The sequence below is a fragment of the Passer domesticus genome, chromosome 26 (genome assembly GCF_036417665.1).
Source record: "Passer domesticus isolate bPasDom1 chromosome 26, bPasDom1.hap1, whole genome shotgun sequence".
NCBI classification, from domain to species: Eukaryota; Metazoa; Chordata; class Aves; order Passeriformes; family Passeridae; genus Passer; species Passer domesticus.
This window is the reverse complement of record NC_087499.1, coordinates 4,403,939-4,424,747: the sequence shown is the minus strand read 5'-3', so window position 1 is coordinate 4,424,747 and position 20,809 is coordinate 4,403,939. Positions and strand designations below refer to the sequence as shown.

Genomic DNA, 20,809 nt, shown 5'->3' with positions numbered 1-20,809 from the left:
ATCAGACCTGCTCGCTCTGATTGGCTGACTCCTGTGCACTGCATTCTCTGATTGGCTGAGGAGAGGCCGGGGAGATGAGAGAAGGAACGGGAGAGATCCCGCCTGGAGCACCAGCACGGGGACAACAGACCCGGCCTGGGCACAGGGAGTGAATTTATTACCAACCAAATCACAGCAGCACAAGGAGAAGGGAAAGAAATCTCTCCAACACCTTCCCCCCACCCAAGGGGGATCACCCAGAACAGGGGTTATTGACCATGGAGAGATGGGGACATCTGAATTTACATCAGAAGCCAATTTTATTGAGTATAAAAGGAGTTTGACTTGTATGGTGCTTATATAGGGCTCTATTTTTGGTAACAATTTCCCATTGGTTACACATTGTTCATGACATCACATCACCTGATAACATCATCTTATCACAAAGTCTCACATGTTTCTTGGTCACCTCTTGCCCAAGGACCCTTTATCTGTGTCTGTATCTCCCACAGTTTCTGCTCCATCAGGCCTCAGATATCAGGCCCCTGTATCAGCTCCATTGTTTACTCTCTGTTTTATTCCCCATAAGGGGTCACCAGGGCTCTGCCCAACGGGGGTCACTGGGGATCATCCAAAGTGGATCCTCCCATGGGGGATGGAGCTGGAGCAGTGCACGAAGCTCTTCCCGCACTCAGGGCACTCACAGGGCTTCCCTTAGTGGCGCCTCTGTTGGTGTCTGGTCAAGGTTGAGCTTGTGGAGAAGCTCATCCCACACTCCCCACACTCGTAGGGCCTCTCCCCAGTGTGGATGCGTCGGTGCATGGTGAGGGTGGAGTTGTGCTTGAAGCCCTTCCCACAGTCGGGGCAGCGGAAGGGCCTCTCCTCTGTGTGAATCCGCTCATGTTTGAGGAGATCGGAGCTGCTGTGAAACCTCTTCCCACACTGGGGACACTCGTAGGGCCTCTCCCCAGAGTGGATGCGCTGGTGTCCTCTCAGGGCGGAGCTCCATCCAAAGCTTTTCCCACATTCCAAGCAGTTGTAGGGCCGTTCCCCAGTGTGGATCACCTGGTGCTGCAACAGGGTGGTGCTCCGGCTGAAGCTCTTCCCACATTTCCCACACTTGTAGGGCTTCTCTCCACTGTGGATCCTCTGGTGGTAGTTCAGATCTGAGCTCCGGCTGAAACGCTTCTCACATTCCAAGCACTTGTGGGGCTTCTCCCTGCCATGAGGCTTCTCCACCAGCTCTGAGCTCTGCCTGGATCTCTGGCCGCCTTCCTGGCTCAGGGGGGCTCTTTCCTCCCCGCAGCTCCCTGGGCTGGGTTTGCAGCCCCTCCTCGTGCGGAATCTCCAGGGTTTTTCCTCCTCCTCCATCCAGCCACACCCTGAGAATGAAAACTCCTGGTTTGGGGGAAAAAAAGAAAGATGAGAGCGCCTTGAGCTGGTGGTTCCTCTATGCCCAAGTTCATCTCAGAAAGTCATTGGGCATCTTGTGTCTGTAAGAACCTCCAAAACACTAAGATTCAGCACAAAAATCCTCCAAACATCAAGACACAGATCAAATACTCCCCATACATCAAGATTCAGCCAAAACCCCTCTAAAATATAAAGATTCAGCCCCCACAAAAATCCATAGCACCAACATTTAGCCCAGAAAAGCTCAGTAACACCAAGCTTCAGCCCCAGTGAAAATTGTGGATCCCCTTCCCTGGTCACAGCTGCATGTAGGAGGGGGCAACACTCCTAGGGCTAGGAGGGAGGCTGCAGACACAGGGAGAGGTGGAACCTTGTGGTGCCTCCTGTTTCGGCTCCTCCTCCTGTGTACCTGCTCTTCCTCACGCTCCTCTTCCTCCTGATATTCCTCCTTCTCCTGCACAATCCCACCTTCTCCTCCCACGTGCAGCGTTTGACCATTTTGTTCCTCAACCCTGCTTCTCCTTCCCTTCTCCTCCTGCCCCAGGCCCAGCACCCACTGCCGGCTCCCTCTTCCCCCCAAAGCCACAGCATCCCAGCGCAGGGGCAGGGATGGAGCTGGGGCAGGTCGGGCTGGGGCAGCGCTGGGCTCTCGGCCGCTCCCGCCCGCACTCGGTCCCCACTGCAGCCGCTCCCGCCAGGACAGCGCGGGGGCCCGGCCTTGGCGCTGCCCCACTCCCACCTCCCCAAATTCCCCTCCCGGGGGGCGCTGGGGCCGAGGGGGGTCCAGGTGGGGAACGCTGGGAGCTGCCTGGACACTGCTGAGTCATCAGCACCGTGCTCTCTGATTGGCTGAGCGCTGCCTGAGGGTGGGGCTGCAGCAAGGGGGGACACCCTGCTCCAGGGGGATTGTCCCAAAAACGGGGGACCTCCATCAAAGGAACAAGAGGAATGTGTCTTTACAAACAGATGCTGGAAATCTGATTGGAGAGAGGGCCAGGGACTTGGACATAAGGAAGTGACAGGAGAAGCCTTCAGTTTCAGAAAATGTTATTAACTGATGACACAGACTGCTGCTCAGCCAAGGTCCTGCTCAATTCATGAACTTGGAAAAGAACAACAAAGACTTCACAGAGCCATGAATATCGTTTGCTATACAAAAGTGCGGAGCATGTTAAAGGGCTATGTAGTAGGTGGATTGGGATGTCTGTATCTCTCAAGTACTTCAGCCAATGGGGAAATGGAGAGAGAGATGTGGACAGGAAAATTAGGATGAAAAGGACGCTGCATCCTCCAACAGTTGGAGGCCCCATGGGAAATGTCCCATGGCCTGTTCCTTTTTTAGGAATGAAATTACTTTGAGAGAACTCCTCTGTCTGCTTTGTGGACAGAATGCTCTGCTGATGTCAATTTTTCCACACACCTTGGGACTCGTCCGGAATTCCTTCCACCATCTGGCGCAGCAGGCAGTGAGTGCAGCTGAAGGTGTGCTGGGAAGGGATTGGGTGAATGTGAGAGTGCAGCAATATGATTAAGGCACGAAGAAGCAGGAGGAATCTGTGTGGTAAGAAAAGGATGATGGAAAAGAGGAAGAAGAGAAAAATTGGGACGTTTTTCAGCACAGTCTTAGCCTGAAAATTTGCCAGCCAATACTTTGAATTCCCGGTTTCCAGGAGAGGCAAACAAGGAGGTGAGGATGCCAGGGGGTTTCTCTGTGCTGGGCAGCGGCAGCAGCGGGCGCAGAGCTGCGGCACCGGGAGCACGGGCTGGGGGCCTGTGGGGAGCTGCGGGGCCGGGCCGGGGCTGTGGGGCAGCCGGGGCTCAGCGCCGGGCGCTGCCTGACCCCAGCAGCCCCGGGCAGGGCCGGCAGTGGCCCCCGGCCCCCAGGAGGCTGCGGGACGCCCCGGCCGCTGCCCGGCCCCGTGGAGCTGCCGGCCCTGCCCGCCGGGGGGGCCGCCTTTGGACACTGCGGCAGGACAGGGACCGGCTCTGGGATGCGGCTGGGGAGGGGACCCTGAGCACAAGGAGGAGGACAAAGGAACATGTGCAAAATGTGGACGGTATGTGGAACTATCAGGATTTTCTTGTTAGGAATTTGTTTGGGTTAGTGGAGAAAGAATGATTCTGCAGAAAGCTCAGCAGCTGTCAGAGGATGAGCAGTGTTGGAGGTGGGGTTTTCTGGTTTTCTTTTCTGTTTGTTCTTTATTACCTGGGGAATTCCTTCCCACTCAGTTGCTGGTGAGAGCTCATTGCTAGGTCCTTGCGACAAAGGGGTTTTTTGGGAATTTTTTGAGAGTTTTCGCAGGGGGGTGGTGGGGAGAGCAGTGGTGGGAAGTGGCAGGGGGCATGGGGCAGAGATGCTTGAGGATTCGGGCTGGGAGAAGGGGCTGGGCACAGTTGCTGGCGCTCTCATTGGAGCCACTGCTCTTAGGGAAGGGAGTTTCCACTGCTGCTGCCGGACCCTGGACTAGAGCTGCTGCTTCTGCTGTGCAGTGAGCCTCTGCTCATGAGAACAGACGCTGAACTGGAACCGTTTTAACACCTCCCCCACTAAAAGAGAGCCCGATCCCCGTCTGCTCAGGTGCCCTGGATCCTGAGCTCGGCTCTCCCTGCCCTGCGGGGAGCCCCTCACCCTCTGCCTGCGGAGACATCCTGCCGGCCCAGCTCGCTGCCTTCCGAACGCCCTGCTGGGGGCACCGCAGCCGGCTGCCCCCGGCGTTTGTGAAGCGGAGCCTCTTCCCTCCCTTCCCCCCTTGGCACAAAGCCGCCATTGCCGCCCGCTCCCCCAGCCCGCGCCGCAGCGCCCCCTGCAGCCACGGGGGATCACTGCACCTGCCCTGCCCCCCGGAGCCACCAGCGCCCCTGCCGGCCGCGCCCGGAACTGCACCGACGGGGACAGCGCCGCCGCCCCAAGGCTGGCCCTGGGCTCGGGCTCTGTTTGCTGTCCCTGCCGCAGCTGCTGCTGTGTGTTTGCTGTGTTATACACACTGGTAAAGAACTGCCATTCCTATTCCCGAACCTTTGCCTGAGAGCCCCTTGATTTCACTCACCTAATAACAAAGAGGGACGGGGTTTGCATTCTCCATTCCAGAGAAACTTTTTCTGCCTTCCCGAGCAGACACCTGTCTTGTAAAGCAAGACAAGCACCCACAGGCAGTGAGGGGGCTGCAGGAGTGGCACAAGAAGGCCCTGCAGCACTTGGGCACAAAGGCACAGCAGGTGAATGCAAGAAGGGATGAGCAGGAAAAGGCCAAGCTGAAGGCAAAGGCCATGGCACAGCTCCTACAGCCCCTGAGGGATCAACCCCAGGGCCCAAGGGGGCCCCAGCACCCAGGGGACGTGCTGGGCCACAAGCACCTGGCACAGGCATTGCCCTCCTGGGCAGGGGAGAGCCCACCCAAACAGCCCCTGGGAAGGAATCAGGCTTCCAGCTGCAGGGCACAAGGACACTGCAAGCACAGACAGCAGCACCCTCAGGAGGACCAAGTGCACCCCTTGATGGACATGGATTGGCAGGGGGGGCACAGCTCCCATCACACCAGGGACCCACCACACTGGAGCCCTTGACAACATTCAGGGGGGGTCTGCATCCACAGCAGGCCTCTCCTGATGGACACAGGGACCTCCCCATCCACTCTGAATCTCAGACCTAACGGGATGAAAATGCCAAAAATGTCTTGGATTATGCAGCGGATAAGTGAGAAAGAAGTGTGGTTTTATTCTACTAGTATTAGAAGATGAGGGAAATGGGTTTGAAATGCATGCATTTTTATTTGCTGCTAATTGTGATTATAATTTACTGGGAAGGGGTTCACTCTCTAAAATGGAAATGCAAATTAATATTATACAAGGTGATACAGAGGCTAGTTCTGTTGTACCTCTGTGTCATATGTCTGGCCAGGCCAACGCTGAACTGAACCCTGAAGCGTGGGCAGCTTCAGGGAATGAGGGAAAATTAGATATGGAGCCTCTTCAAAGCACTTTGAATCAACCAGGACAAGAGGTGTCTAAAAGCAACACCCTGTTCCAAGGGAGGGAAGGAAGGGGAATCAGACAAAGCGCAGGTTACCCACCATGGTCAGCTCAGCCGGCAGAGCTGTGTGTGCTTGTGAGAGCCTGGCACTGAAATGCCCTGAGCAGGAAGGCTCCAATATCTTCTGCTGACACCATGTCACCTAAGTGGGGGGCAAAAGCAATTCTGACAGCTTCAGCAACATCAGATATCAAGGTATATTCTCCCACAGGAAGCTGGGCTGGCACAGAGCCTGCCTTGGCACTTTGCTGCTCCCAACACCCAGCCAGGACATCGGCTCCTGCCTAAGCAGGGCAAAGCAGCAGCACTGGTGGCCAAGTGGCCAAGTGGCCCATGCCAAGTGTCCCTGAGGCCAGAAACAGCCGCCAGCACAGCTGAACACGGGGGGACCCCTCAGCCTGGGCTCCAGGCTCTGCAGCCCCGGAGATTTGCACTTCCCGCCTGCAGCAGGAGGATGGCAGGCCGCCCCTGAGCCTGCACTCAAGGCAACGCAGCAGCAGCCAGGGCTCCACAGCGGGCCAAGCCCCTGCGCCTGCCCACACATCCTCTGCTGCAATCCTCGGCCTGGCCACCCTCCTCTGCCAGCTCCAGCCACCGGGGCCAATCCTTGCTGCCACTGCTGCAGCTTCAGCGCTGGCTGGGCCTGCACTCGCCACAGCTGCTGGGGAACACCACGGCACAATTCCACTCTGCCTCTCACCTACACTCACACACTGGGCTGCCTGCGGTCCCATTGATGGAAAATACACCGAGGTTATTTCTTTTAAAGCTTCTTTCTCTACTCAGGCTTGGTCTGCCTTTGCCTCGGGGAAAGGAATTTTAAAGGTTTCTTTTAAGGGATGTTTCACCACTGAACAGAGATGAGTCTAACATCTCAACAGACTGGGAACAGCCCAAAAGATACCCACAGAGATAACGACCAGCAACAAAACATCAACGCCCAGCAGCAAACAGCAACCAACAGCTACCCCAGACACTGCCCCCGGCAGAGCTGGAGACACCTGCTCTGGAAAAGGCTGAGAAGGAAATCCACGAGTGTGGACCTAATGAACAGCAGAGGGGAAGAAATCCGGGTCCAATGGGAAACCAAATATAAAAAACTACACAGCTTAGAAGCAATGAACATTGAACCAGAGCATTTCTATGAGTTTTGGATGGTATAAAGTTTAGGGAAAAATTAGTAAAAGCCGTGTGTCATGGAATGATTTTCTCTGCACACCTGGGCTGTGTGTAGACGAAATGATTTCCGTTGCACATCCTGGCTAGAATCACATAATGCCTTGCGTCCCTAACACCAGAAATGATGGACAGTTTCAGTGATAAGTTTATAACATATAGACTTTTTTTTCCTAAATAATCATACTTTTATATGGTCAGTAAGGTTTGGGCCAGGGATGTCACAATCAATTTTTATTCTTAAGAGAACCAGAAGCTCTTTAGGTATGTGTGTGCGTGTCTTTAGTGATAGCACAATTTTGATCTGGGTTTCTCGATGCTCAATTTTAAGTTGCATTTTTAAAAACTAGAAGAGGTTTAAAGGCGACCCTTTAACTCTGAAACAGTTAACAGAATAGTATCAAAAAAACCCCCAAAAAACAGAAGCTACCAAAAAAAAGCAATGGGAGGTGGTGGGGAAGGAACACAGGAGTCACCAGATTACTACCCTGAAAGAGAAGCTTCATTCCAGGCAGCCAGGAGAGGAGCTTTAGAAATGCAAATTAACACTGCTGGGGCAAAGTGTGGACAATGGACCCGGGTCTCTTGCCTGGGGCAGGAATTGGGCTCATTCCCTCTGCCCCTCACCCCAAGCTCTGCCGGCTTCCACTGATGGAATTTGCACAGCTCAAGGCAGAGCCCATGGGGAGGATATCTGACTCTGCAACACAAATGGGTTCAGCTGCAAAGGGAAGCAGCAAATGGAGAATGCTGAGAAAACTTCACTAAAATAATTGGGGGAGAAGCATCCCTCTGCCCACTCCACCATGTGCTCTCAATGTCTGTGTTATATCCTGTGCATTACGGCACTGGAGTTTTCAGCGACCACAAGTTCAGGAAATCAGTTGGGAATCCAAGAATGTGATGATTTAATTAGAGAAAAGTCCTCAGTTGATGCAGCCCTGGCTGTAGGGAGCACCCAAAAATGTCAAAAACATGAATGGCCACCAGAACAATTCCTACAACACCATGGACCAGCCCCTGGGAAGCCCAACCATGAGGATCCAAAGGAGGCTGCGTACTACAGCAATGGCAGAGAGCGCCTGGCCAATGCCCCACGGCCTGTGCCTCTGCCCAGCAAGAAAGTCACTTTTCCAGGACTCCTCGCTCTCCTCGGGCCACAGAAACCTCCGGCCACGGGAATTGGCCCGCACAGCCCCGGCCACGGGGCAGTCACCTCCGTCCTGCCCACAGCAAGCGCGCCGAGCCAGCGCTGCTCCGGCAGCGGCTCCTGCCGAGGCAGCGGCGGCAAGGAGACCGCGGGCAGCCGCTCCCGCAGCGCCCTCAGCCCAGGGCCAACACGGGCCGGGCACGGCACAAGCCACCCGCCCGAGCCCCCTGCCGCCCCCGAGGCCCGCAGCCAGCCCCGAGCCCCCGCACAGCCCAGCGCGGCTCCCACCTGCGCCGGGGCCGCCTCCGAGCTCCGCCGCCGCCTCCCCGGGCTCCGGCCGCTGCCGCCGCTCCCGGGCCCGCACACGCGCTCCGCCAATGCCGCCGCTGCTGCGCCACCGCCGCCCGAGGCCCGCCGCCGGGGCCCGCCTCCGCCCCGCTCCCGCCAATCAGCGCGCCGCACCCACGACTGACGCCACCGGCGCCCAATCGCAGCCACGGGCGGGCTCTGCACGCGGCACAGCCTCGCCCCGCGCTCTCCGCGCCCCCCGCGCTGCCTGAGGGCAGAGCCGGAGCTGAGGAACAGCCCTGGAACGGGCCCGGGCCCGCGGCGGCATTGAGCTGCCAGCACCAACAAACTGCTCCGCAGCTCCCGCCACGCCTTTCCCAGCCCTGCGCCTGCCGTGCCTCCGCCTCAGCGGGAAGCCCTGCAGCCTCGCTTCTCCTGCCCCTAATCAGGACCATCCGTGCATCGCTTTAATTTCCCTCAAAATGGGAAAACCGTCCCAAAACCCTGTGGATGAATGGGGGAGGGGAGAGATTTCTGTCAGAGAACTCCAAAATCTCAGAGCAGGATAAGGAGAAGTGAAGACCCTTAAATCCATCTTTCCGCACGGCTCCCTCCTTCCCGCTGCACCTCCTGCCCCGGCAGGGCCGCAGACAGGGAATGGGGCCGTGCTCAGTTCATGCCCGGGGCTTCTCCCTCTGCTCAGGGACAGGAGTCGTTCCCCTGCTGCAGCCTGGGCTCTCTCCCACCGCAGACTTGTGCAGGAACTTCTCCAGCCCGAGTCCATGCCATGGGCACAGCCCCCTCCAGCTGCTGCAGCGTGGGTCACTGTGCCCCGGGCTCAGTGCTGCCAGGACAGGCTGCTCCAGCGGGGCCCCTCTGGCCACGGGGCCACAGCCTCCTCTCAGGCACCGCCGTGCTCCAGCGTGGCTCCTGCGGGGGCTGCAGGGGCATCTCTGCATCCCCATGGATCTGCAGGAGGATCTCTGCATCCCCATGGATCTGCAGGGGGATCTCTGCATCCCCATGGATCTGCAGGGGGATCTCTGCATCCCCATGGATCTCTGCATCCAGCACTGTCGTCTTTGGAGGCGCCAGGAATGGGCTGAGCTCTGCCTGAAGCTCTTCTCACATTCCCCACACCCTTCCCAGCACAGGGAGGGTTTTACCTCCTCACAGCTCCCGGGCTGGCTTTGCAGCCCCTCCTCGTGTGGGATCTCTGGGGCTTTTCCTCCCCATTGGATTCCTGTGCCCTGGAGCCGTTCCAAATGGCCTCTTCCACGAGGTTCTGAGGCAGGGATTTGTTCTCCCTGGTCTCGGTCCACAGCTCAGTAGCCAGAGGAGGAAGGACAAGGAGAGGAAGAGACAGGGAGAAGGGAAAAGGAAAAGGCAGAAGGAGAGGAAGGAAGAAGGGAGGAAGGAGAAGGGAAAGGAACGTGGATGGATGAAGGACAACATGAGAGGAGGAAGGAGGGCAGAGAAGGAGAAGATGGGATTTGCCTCCCTGGCAGAGGGAAGGGGACGGCAATCCCCCCAGTCCATCCCTGTCAGGATGGCGTTGGTAGTGAGGTTGTCCTGCAGCCATGCTGGGCTGGGAGATGGAGCAGGAGAGAGGGGAAAGGGGCAGTGACTTCCTCCTCAGCTGCCTGGCTGTCCCAGGCTGGAGCGTCCTGGCGCTGCCGAGGCCCTTGGAGCGTCCGGCACTCAGGAGCCCCAAGCTCACGGCTGCTTTATAAAGCTGACAAAGGAGGCACGATGGCTCTGTGTAGGATCTGCAGCACACTGGGTTTATTGGGACAGGAACAGGGCACAGAGCTGAACAGGGCCCAGGGACAAAGACAGGGTGCAAGCTGAGGGCACAGGGGTTTTTTATATGGGGTAGTGAGGGTGGAGCTGAGGGTCAGGGTCCAATGGATATGGGGGAAAATGGTGCAAAGGAGGGGTTAAGGGTCGGGTCAGCTAATAGGGAAATGGGGGTGGAGGAATGCAGTAAACGAGGGCCAATGGAGGGACAGAGAGAGGAGAACATTCTAGGGACTAACCAGAGATGGGTAACAGGGGTTGAACTGGGGTAATTAGGCCAACAGGCCAATAGGGTAACATAACTTTACATGAATCAGCATGTGCCTGCAAAGATCTGTGGGAGAAGCAAGCTTCTCACCATAACCTCGAAATCTATTCCTCTTATTTGGGACCAGTCCTTCACAGCTGCAGAATTCAGACTCTGATGTTAAGCCCCTGGGCCTCCACATCAGTGCATTACGCTTTTCTTTGCAGTCTCATTTTCCTCCATCCACACAAAGTTTAAGATTGACAAATCCTGGCTTGGGAGAAAACAAGGGGTGATCACCTTATGTTTTGTGAGAAATGAGCCTCACTCTTTAGAATGTTTAAAAGATCAATAAGGTGTAGTAGGAGACTAAATCATCAAGAGCGCTGGGTGCTTGGCAATGGCCAGAGGCACACTGGTTAACCACAGCAACTCTTCTTAACTACTTTTTCCACTGCATTGGTCAAATACACATCCATCATGATTATACATGTTCAAAGATTTGCTTGAACTCATTTACATGTTCCAGAAATTCTTTAAGTTTGTTTGACCCCCTGTCCTGCCGTTTTAGAGAACGTGCAGGAATCCTGGGTTGTTGTTGTGAGGGTTGTGTATCACTTCCTATGTTATCTGACCATGCAGATGGTTTTAGCTATTTCCACAAGTACTTTCAATCAACATGAGCAATTTCACAAATATCTCTTGAGTTATTATTGCCAGTTAGTTACAAAAATAAAAGCATTAGTTATTATTTCACAACTACAGCTACTTCTGCAATTAACATTATTATGTTCAACATAGATCATCCATTTTAATGTTTTGCAAAAGCCAAAACTATAATGTATGTTTATCACACTGTCCACAAACTAAAATATCGTCCATAAATGATACCCTGAGGATACAAGCTACACAGGGGCCAGGGCACTGGCCACAAAAAGCTGAACAAATTATACTACAGCAAAAGCAGTTAAAAGTTAAAAGGGATTACAAGTTGTACTATATCAAAATCATTGTGATTAAGAATCATTTGCAGAAGTCAATACATAATAGCAAAGCCAACAACTCCATAGGTATTTATAACAAGCCCAGGGCAGGTTTTTGCCTTGCATGGAGCACTTGGGCCTTCCCCGGGCCCCTTGTGCCCTCCTGCAGAGCCGGTGGCATTTTCCAGCACACACAGTTTGTAACCAAGAGTCGGGTGCAGCCCAGGAGGCTCCAAGCGCCTCCTTCCAGGCTGACTCTGCAGATGCCGAGGCTGCTCTGGGCTCTGCCAGGGCTCTGCTGGGCTCAGCTCTGGGCCAGGCTGGGCCCACTCTCCCCTCACATTGCTGCGGGCAGCTGAGCCACAGGGGGAGAAGGAAGGGACACGTCAAGGGAGTTGAGGTTTACGAGAGTTTTTATTCAAACAACTGCCATACCAAACAGGCTAACATAAGAACCATAACAAACACACTGTCCTAACTACCATAACCAACTAGGAGTGCTAACTACCATAACTAACTAGTTGTCCTAACTACTGTAACAAGAAGCTGTCCTCAAGTGCTTCATCTCCTCCGCTGCTCCCTCAGTTGCTTTGCTGCAGTGATCAGAGGGGTCAGGCTGGAGAGAGGCTTGGCTGATGCTAAAAATGGGTGCTGCCAAAAGAATGAAAAAAAAGGAAATGAACTGTTACTTTCCAGAGTCAAGCTCCTCACAGGCTCTGTTGCCGCAGGACAAAGGGAAATGGTTTGAAACTCAGGAGAGGGAAGCAGACTCAGATTAGATCTAAAGAGGAATTTTTTAACCAGGAGAGTGGGGAAACAGTGACAGAAGGTGCCCAGAGATGTGGGAGGTGCCTCCTCCCTGGGAACATCCCAGCTCAGGTCAGGCAGGGCTCTGAGCCCCCTGAGCTGCTGGAAGATGTCCCTGCTCGTTGTGGGGCAGCAGGTCCAGGTGAGCTGGAAAGGAGCCTGCCAAGGCAGAGCAGGCGAGGATTCTGCTTGCTTTGCGTGTGGAAAGCAGCGAGACTGGAGAGGATGGGAGGGGGCCCCCCAAGAAAAGCCCTCCCTGGCGCTGCTGCTTCCCCTGCAGCCCTTGGCATCCACCTGCAGCAGCTCCTGGGCAGCCCAGCGCCGCTCCTCGTCCGGCTCCAGGCTGCACTCGAGGAAGTCCCGCAGCAGAGCCGACAGGCGCCGGGGCTCCTGCAGCTGCGGGGTCCCGTTCTGCCGGATCAGAGCGCGAGCCTGCAGGGAAAGCAAACTCAGCGCTCTGCCAGCTTCCTTCACAGCCACACGTGCTCACATCGACCCCGGGCCCTCAGCCCCAGCTCCAGGGGCACTTGCCTCCCTGGCAGAGATGCTGCTCAGAGCTCATTTCTCTATGCCAACCCAAAACCAAACCCTGGTGCTGCCACAGCCATCGCAACATCCAAATGATCTCGCCTTGAGAGCCAGTTTCGTTGGCTGGCTTTTTTAGTAGGAACTTCCATCAGAAATAGCACATTTTGCTTCTCCAAATGTGGACACCAGGTTTACAGGCCATTTTCAAGAGTCAGTGTGGTCTGCCTGTGTTATTTCAGAGGATTCTTAGATCAAGTGCATCTCTGCAGTGCCACTGACACCCAAGTAAATGCATTCCTGATGCCCCCTCCCAGAAGCAGCCAGTCAAGAAACAGGAGGTTTGTGATGAAGAAAGCTTAGGCTTGGTGACATGGACAAAGTAGCTTGGATTAGGAAAGAAATATGTTAGACTATGGGGATGTTAAACCATCATCTTAATGTTTTCAACAAGTTTCCCAGTGAAAAGAATCAGGTGGAGATCATCACGTCAAACCTCTTTTAGAAACTCCTGCAGAAAACTTGTTGGGTTTGGGGGTGGGATTTGGGGTTGGTTTGGGGTTTTCTTGCAAGATAACATTACAGCTGATGCACTTGCTTCACATTTTCAGGTCACCCTCAGAGCCAGAAGAGCTCCAACAATGTAAATCCCAAAGCAAATTGTTTCTGCAGACTGCAGAATATTCCTCTGTGTTGAGGCTGGAGTCCTGTGGGAATTCCCTTCCCCATGTGCAGGAACCTCCAGCTGCTGCTCCCAGTGCAGGCTCACCCTGTGCTCACAGGCCCCTGCAGCCCCTGGAGAATTTGCCTCTTACCATGGCCGCCGTTTCCCTGAAGTAAGGAGGTTCTCCTTCCACCATCTCGATGGTCACGATACCGAAGGACCAGATGTCCACCTTGGGGCCGTAAGGAGATCTGGTCACAACCTCTGGGGCCATCCAGTGAGCAGTGCCCACCATGGAGCTGCGCTGGTCCTGCTCAGGGCTGAGCTGAGCACAGAGGCCAAAATCAGCTGAGGACAGAAACAAACACTGTCAAAGGCACTGGAATGAGGAAACCAAGCACAAAGACTCCCCACCCTCAACCTGAGAATGCAGTAGTGAAGTCAGCTGGACAAGCCCAACAAAGGAAAAGTGGAACTGGACCCTTCAAGAAAGCCTCAGCTTTCGTGCAGTGGCTGTTACTGATTCCCTTGAAGCTTTGGATTCCCACTGCTGCCCCTCTGGAAGGGCCACAGCCAGAGCAAAGGCACTGCTGATGCCCTGCTCCTCTGCTGAGCTCTGTGCTCGGGCAGCCACTCTCAGCTGGCAGCAGGGGCCGGGCAGTGCCCCCAGCAGCCCTTGTGGGGCTCTGGCCGTCACTGGGAAGCAGCCCCACACCCGCAGCCCGGGAGCGCTGTGCCTGACCAGGAACACCCACCCAGCCTGACAGAGCCGTCCATTCCCAGAAGGATGTTGGAGCTCTTCACATCCCTGTGGATCACCCGCTTGGAATGGAGGAAATCCAGGCCCTGCAGACACTGAGAGAGAACAAGAAACATGAGGGCAAAAACCAGTGGCCGGAATAAATCACACAAGAAAGGACAGTTTAGAATTCTGCCAGCAGCAGCTTTGCTGTGACAGGCCAGGAGCACAGTGCACACAAGCTCCAGGCAAACGGTTCAAGGCAAAGCTGAGAACAGCAAATCTGATCCAAAAAAGACAGACAGTACCACAAGAGCTGGAGAGAGAGCAAGAACAGAGTAGAAGTGCAGTGATGCTGGCAGGACGTTCACTGCCGAGGCTCTTTCTTCTCCAGCTCATCAAAAGAACAGAGAAACAAAGCCCTGAGCACGGAGCCACTCCTGTTCTCATGCCCTGTTTGGAAGGACCATCGTGTCCAAGGCATGGCAGTGACAAGTAGGATCCCTCACCTCCCGACTGACAGCTGCCATCTCTCCTTCAGCCATGCGTGTCTGTCTGACAACGTCCTGCAAAGTTCCTCCATCCATGTATTCCATGACCAGCCAGAGATCTCCATCAACAAGGAAGCTGGGAGAGGAAAACAATGGCATGGAGATGAATGTGCAGTGCTCAATTCCCCCGTGGAAAAGCCTGGAGTGCAGTTTTGTTTCCAGGTCACTTGTCAGTGAGGACAGAATCAGATGGAGAGACATTCCTGCCAGGCTGCCCAGCCCTTGGAATCTGCACAGTCTAAAGAAGAAGGAGACACCTGTGAGAAAGGAGAGGCCTTAGATGGCAAGCAGGGGGAAAATGCAGTTTAGCAACAGCCCAGATCAATGTGGAACCACAACACTTGGCCCCAGCTGGTTCAGCTTCTGAAGTCATCAGTTCCACCATTCCCTCCAGAGCAAGGCAACAGAACTGCCAGGGTTATCCAGGGGAGGAGGCCATGCAGCACTTGGAACAAAAGCAGTCAGAAAACCTTTCAGAAAGTCCCTTCAGAAACAGGCAAGGCCAGTGAAAAATGGGCAAATGAGGCATTTCTGGAAATAAGAACCTGGTCTTCCTGGCATCTGTAGCAATGGGAAAGGGCTGGGAAGAAGAAGCCAAGGAAAATAATTTCTGCTGTGGTTTATCAGCCCCTGTTGTGAGACACAGCAAATGGGGCCAACATGAAGGGAAAACCAAACCAAAGCAACAAAAGCACAAGGAGGGAGTGAACTGCCAGGCTGTTGTTTTGGGGAGATATGGCTGGGTCAGGCATTTTCAAAACAGGCTACAGACTACGGATGCCAGGAAAGGGTAACGCAGGGCCTGTGCATGGGATAAGAGCTGAAGCACTCACCTGTCCAAAAAGTTGACAATGTTGGGGTGCTTCTTGTCCTTCAGGAGCAGGATTTCATTCACAGCTCGTTCCCTGTTCTGCCCTGTGAGACTCATTTTCTTGAGGGCCACCTGAAGGGACATGGCAGACCTTGAACTGGAGGAGTCTGTGGCAGGAGGCCACAGCAAACACGGAGCGAGTCTTTTTGGAGCGACGGAGCCGGGCTGGGCCAAACTGCCTTGGGATGGGACACCAGAGCTCAGCAAGTGCCATTCCCACAGCCCATTGCTCTGCTGGCTGGGGGCTGCTCACAAGACACATGGCCAGAGACATTGGGCCTTGCAAGCTCTGTAGAAATGGTCCCCCAGCTGTCAGCCTCTAACAACATTCTCTGCACCTACAGTCTTCTCAAACGGCCGCAACACTCCTGCTATTATTCAAACACATTTTGGGATTGCACAACAAAGCAAACAGGCACATCCATTGCTCAGGTGATCCCTGTCACAGGCTGTCACTGACACCAGAGCCAAACACAACTGCAGGCTTTAGGAGAGAGCTTGGCTCTGGACATCCATCTTCTCATTTCTCTCCCTCTCCCTCTGTGAACAGCTGAAGTAGGACCAAAACCCCAAACTGGGCCCGAGCAGGATCTCTCCCTAATTAGGCCATGAGGTACCCTTTGAAGATGAAAGGCAGGATGGAAAAATTGCTAAATACTGTTCCCCTCTGAGGTTGGGGTGAAGATAAATTGGGCCTCAGTATCCAGCAGCTGGTGCAATCCCACTTTTTGATATCAAGACCAAGCCAGCATGTCCTGCTCTGCCAGACACCGCTGCCCTCCTTGCATTTCTTTGGGCAATTCAGAAGGACCAAGTGTGTCCCAGCTGTGCTCTGCAGGCTGACACTGCTCTGCCTTCAGAGGAGCAGCCTGTGCAGGAGAGCTCTGCTGGCCCCAAAGCTCCAGCCACAGCTGCCAGCAGAGGGGAAAGCCCTGGAGAGCTGCCAGATGTGCTGGGCGTGTTGGCACTGACCTCTCCTCCAGTGGCCCTGTCGAGTCCTTTAGAAACGGCTCCAAAAGCCCTGGAGACAAAACAGCAGAGAAGAAAGAAGCAGCGCTTTAGGCCCTGGCAGGGAAAGCCAGCCCAGACAGGAGATCTCTGCTGCCTGTAGCGTTCACAAACACCTGGGGGCATCGAGCCTTCCAACAACATCGCAGCAGCCACCAGCCCTCTGCCAGGCAAGGTGTGCAAGGGAGAACTGAGACCCAACATGAAGGAATTGGGCTGCAGCAAATCCCAAATGTCCACCCTGAATTGCTTTAGTTCAAAACCTGAGGTGAGAAATGAGTGTCTAAAGAACTGGAAAAGAATGCATTTCATCCTTTTCCATTTCCTGCCTAAGACCTGCAGGTTCCACAGGGGCCCTGCCATCAGGCAGGTGATGCATTTTCCCTCAGAGTGCATCAGCTCTGTGTCTGTTACTGAATGTCTGGGGTCTACTGCCTGTGCTAGAATAGAGCACTTATTAGTTCATCTCTGGTTTCTGTTTCTAAACCATTAGATAAATAATCCTGACCGGTGGATACTTTTTGAAGCAAAATATTTGAAAGAAATCTTCTTGAGAACTGTGTTCTGACAGTCACCAGATGGTGAGTTGCTCTTTTAGGCAGTCCAGTTCCAGGGACAGAAGATCTTCCAGATCCTGCTCCATGCTGCAGGAAGGACACTGCCAGCCTCAGGGGCCTTCTGCCCACAGCTATCAATTCTGATCAGGACTGAGAGACAGCAGGATGGCAGCCCAGTGTCTGCAGGTGTTTGGAGCTCTCCTGACTTGTCACTTGATCCTGCACCAGCACAACACCTGGCCCTGCTTGTGCAGAAGTAGCTGCCGTGCACTTACCCTTGGCCAATCTGCTCCACTTCCAGGTATTTCTGGGCAGGCTGCGCCTCGCTCACGGTGTTCCCTGAAAGAAACCACATGGAAGACGCTCCCTCCCAGAGTGAGAGCTGCCCTGCAGCAGAGCCAGAAGGCAGCCCCACTCCCTGGGGCCGTGAGCCCCTTGGTCTCAGCTGGGGAAGGACAATAAATGACTCGGGGACATTCAGCTGCAGAGCAGCACTGGGTGCAGCTGATGCTGAGACACACACACAGCACCCTGCTCGGGCACCCAGGAACAGAGCAGACGTACTCAGCTGCATCAGGCACCACTCCCCTCTCCCCTCTGCCTGCAGGGCTGCACTGCTGTCAGAATGTTCAGCCCAGGATCCCACAGCAGAGGGAGGTTCAGTGTCCTCTTCCCAAGCAGAGGGAGGTTCTCCATCCTCTTCCCAAAAGGCTGCAGCTTCTCCATCCTCTTCCCAAAAGGCTGCAGCTTCTCCATCCTCTTCCCAAAACGCTGCAGGTTTGCCATCTTCTTTCCAAGCCAGGGGTCGTTCACTGTCCACTTCCCATTCTGGGAGAGGTTCATGCTCCTCTTCCCAAGGCACAGGATGTCCTCCATCCTCATCCCACACTGGGAGATGTCCCCCGTCCTCATCCCCCACCGTGGGAGCTGGGCCATTCTTGTCCCACACCAGGGGACATCCACCGTCCTCGTCCCACGCCGGGAGATGTCCACTGTCCTTGTCCCACACCGCGGGAGCCTCGCTGTTGTATTCCCACACCGCGGGATGTTCGCCCTCGTCTCCCAGAGCAGCGGGAAGTTCACTGTCATCTCCCGGCACTGAGGGAAGGTCACCATCGTCCCCCAGAGCAGCAGGAAGCTCACTGCTGTCTCCCTCCTCTTTGGCCTCCTCTTTGGAAACAGAGGGAGCCACAGGAGGTGCTGGTGCTGCTTTTGTGCCCTGTGGACAGAGGGCAGCATGAGGGACGGGAATTTCTATCTCAGTTATCACCTTATTTATCCTCAGCTGCACATCCAGCTGCACTAAGCAGAAATTGGGTTTGGAGCTGTTCAAAGTAACAATGGGCTAAAGTCAACATTGCCACTTATTGTTGGGTATTAGATATTCCAGCATGGCTAAAGCCAGCAAGCAATCCTCTGCCTGCAAAAGCAGACCTGCAGCTCTTCAAAAGCTCTTCAGCAGAAAAGGAGAAAACTGCTGGGGATCTCTTTGCTGCTGCTGCTGCAAAGACACTGACAGGAACTTTCCTTCAGCCTCCCAGGCTGGCGCCCAGGTGCCACATGCCGAGCTCACAACTTGCTGCACAATTCCAAACACCAGAGGTTCCTTTCCCACTCACCGAAGGAGGAGGAGCTGCTTGGGATCCAGACATGAGGTGCCCTGCAACGGGAGAGGGAACATGAACCAGAAGCTGTTAGGAGAAAAACTGCCTGTGGTGGGAAATGCCACGGAGCAAGGCAACCCCGAGAGAGCATTTTGCTTTCACAGCATCCCTGCAGGAGCCACAGTCCCTTCCCACAGCAAGCAAGAGATCAGCACAAAATACTGGGCTGGGTCAGTTCTTGGCTGGAGCAGCAAAGGGAGGGAGTTGCAGGCTCTGCTGGCACAGAGTCACCACTTGAGGGAACAGAACCCCCCAGGGCTCCTTGCAAATGCTGTGCACGCCCCGCTGGCTGCAGACACCCCCTTTTTCAGCTGCAGCTGCTGGCAGGAGCTCTCCCAAAGCAATGGTGTCTTCATGGCAATTTGGTTCCAAAGTCTGCTCAGCTCCAGAGGGAGAACAGAAAGCACACAGCAAGGCCAAAGCCACAGATGCTGCACCGAGGCAAAACCTGGACTTACGTGCCAAGTGGGTTAAAAAATACCCCGAATAAGCCACAGTGTACAGGGTACCAACTGCAGCAAGCACGTGCTGGATCATTTTGGCTGCGCTGCACACGTCTGCAGCCTGTAGCCCTGCAAGCACAGAAGGACACCCGTCAGGCTGGGCTGGCTGCTGAGAATGCCTCGGGCAGGAGGATCCTCCGGCAAGGAGCCCAGAGCCACTCTGGACACTGAGGCCTCCCTGTCCCACAGCAACGGGAACACCACGGGGACGTGGCAGTGTTCCTGTGACAGCACAGCAGCAGCTGACGCAGAACTGCCTGTGTCACAAAGGAGCACAAAGAACCCTCCCAGGGCACAGCCTCTTGCCCAAAGGAGCCAAGAGGAACTCGGGAAATGCAGCAAACAAGGACACCCCATAGCCCAGCCTGAACACTGAGGAGGAACAAGGACGGCACCAAACCAAAGGAAACATGACCTTTAGTCACTGATACTTCTGACTAAAAGCAGCAAGCCTTGTTCCACCTGGAACCTTTGTTCTAGTTCTAATAACAAGCAAGGTTCTCCACTCTAAATACACAGAAGGCAGGAACTGGGGAGGAGGTGGGATTGGGAGAGAGGAGGAGGAGGGAGAGAGGAAAAGCAGGAGCAGAAAGAGGAGGATCAGGAGCAGGAAAAGAAGTAGCAGCAGGAGGTTCCAGTGCCTCCTGTGGCCGCAGCCACGGGACCATCGCCCCCACCTCATGCTGCAGGTGAGCGGGGAGGGGGAGCTCGTCCCAAATCTATCAGGGGGTCCCTGAGAGGGTTTTATACTGGGGTGTCTTTGGAGCTCACAGATTGTGGAATTGAGCCCCAAATATCGTCTGGCGTCCCTGGGAGGTTTTTTTCTCTGTGTGTGTAGGTTTGGATCTTGCAGGACCCCAGAGCTGAGCCCCTTGGGGGCATCTTTGGGGGTCCACGTGGCCTCTGTCCAGTATGGGCAGGGGAGGACATTGGTCCTGGGGACCCCTGGGAGAGCAGAGGAGGGGAACCCCTGGGACCCCCAGAGTGGGGAGAGAAGAGAGGGGTGATCCCAGAGCTGGGGGACACCTGGCAGCTTGGAAAGGGGAGGAGCCTGTAGAGCAGGGATCCCTGGGATCTCAAAGTAGAGCATCAGGGGAAAAGCGACCCCATGGACCCCCGAACGCTCCTGGATCATCCCTAAGCAAAACGCTGGATAAGGGGAACACCTTGAGCCCTTGGACCCCCATCATCCAAGGAAAGGAAACCTCTGGAACCCCAAAAGTGAAGAGATCAGCAATAGGGAGCTCCTGGTGGAGTTTTTTTTTTTGGGCTGAATCTTGATATTGTGGATATTTTCATGGACACAAGACTGCTGCTGAGTTCTAGAGAAGGACTTGGGCAGGAGGAGCCTCTACTCCAAGGCGCTCCCACCTTGGTTTCCCCCGAACCAGGATTTGTCATTCCCTGGGTGTGGCTGGATGGAGGAGGAGGAAAAGCCCCGGAGATCCCTCACAAGGAGGGGCTGCAAACCCAGCCCAGAGAGCTGCAGGGAGGAAAGAGCCCCCCTGAGCCAGGAAGGCAGCTGGAGATCCAGCCAGAACTCAGAGCTGATGGAGAAGCCTCATGGCAGGGAGAAGCTCCAGGAATGCTTGGAATGTGGGAAGGGTTTCAGCCTGAGCTCCAGCCTGATGGAACCCCAGAACATCCACACTGGGGAGAGGCCCTGGCAGTGTGGGAAATATGGGAAGAGCTTCAGTGGCACCTCCGACCTCACCAAGCACCCCAAGATCCACTCTGGGGAACAGCCCTGTGCAGCGGCGGCTGGCCTCGAAGGGGAAAGCGATTGCCCCTTGGGAACGTCCCTGCTAGCTGTGGCCAGCACCACCAGCAGCCCTGGGGCACTCTCCTGATCCC

The 20,809-nt window shown here is 55.0% G+C and overlaps 2 protein-coding genes across 3 annotated transcripts; both read right to left on the bottom strand.

The window, feature by feature from the left end:
- Positions 1 to 135: 135 nt before the first annotated feature.
- On the bottom strand, positions 136 to 8,180 carry LOC135286403 (zinc finger and SCAN domain-containing protein 2-like). The gene is made up of 2 exons (XM_064399557.1): positions 8,037 to 8,180; positions 136 to 1,377 (listed from the first exon to the last, which is right to left on the bottom strand). Exon 2 carries the CDS (start codon positions 1,348 to 1,350, stop codon positions 694 to 696), a length of 657 nt encoding a protein of 218 aa, XP_064255627.1. The 5' UTR covers positions 1,351 to 1,377; positions 8,037 to 8,180; the 3' UTR covers positions 136 to 693.
- A 3,292-nt stretch (positions 8,181 to 11,472) lies between these two features.
- On the bottom strand, positions 11,473 to 19,134 carry LOC135286381 (serine/threonine-protein kinase PAK 3-like). Of its 2 annotated transcripts, XM_064399515.1 has the most exons (11): positions 18,911 to 19,134; positions 18,408 to 18,448; positions 17,353 to 18,007; positions 17,064 to 17,127; positions 16,196 to 16,244; positions 15,186 to 15,295; positions 14,311 to 14,428; positions 13,818 to 13,917; positions 13,214 to 13,410; positions 12,168 to 12,305; positions 11,473 to 11,717 (listed from the first exon to the last, which is right to left on the bottom strand). In XM_064399515.1, exons 1-11 carry the CDS (start codon positions 18,987 to 18,989, stop codon positions 11,628 to 11,630), a joined length of 1,641 nt encoding a protein of 546 aa, XP_064255585.1. In that variant the 5' UTR covers positions 18,990 to 19,134; the 3' UTR covers positions 11,473 to 11,627. The 2 variants fall into 2 exon arrangements, with proteins under 2 accessions (XP_064255585.1, XP_064255584.1); XM_064399514.1 differs by having other exon boundaries at positions 17,064 to 18,007.
- Positions 19,135 to 20,809: the final 1,675 nt, after the last annotated feature.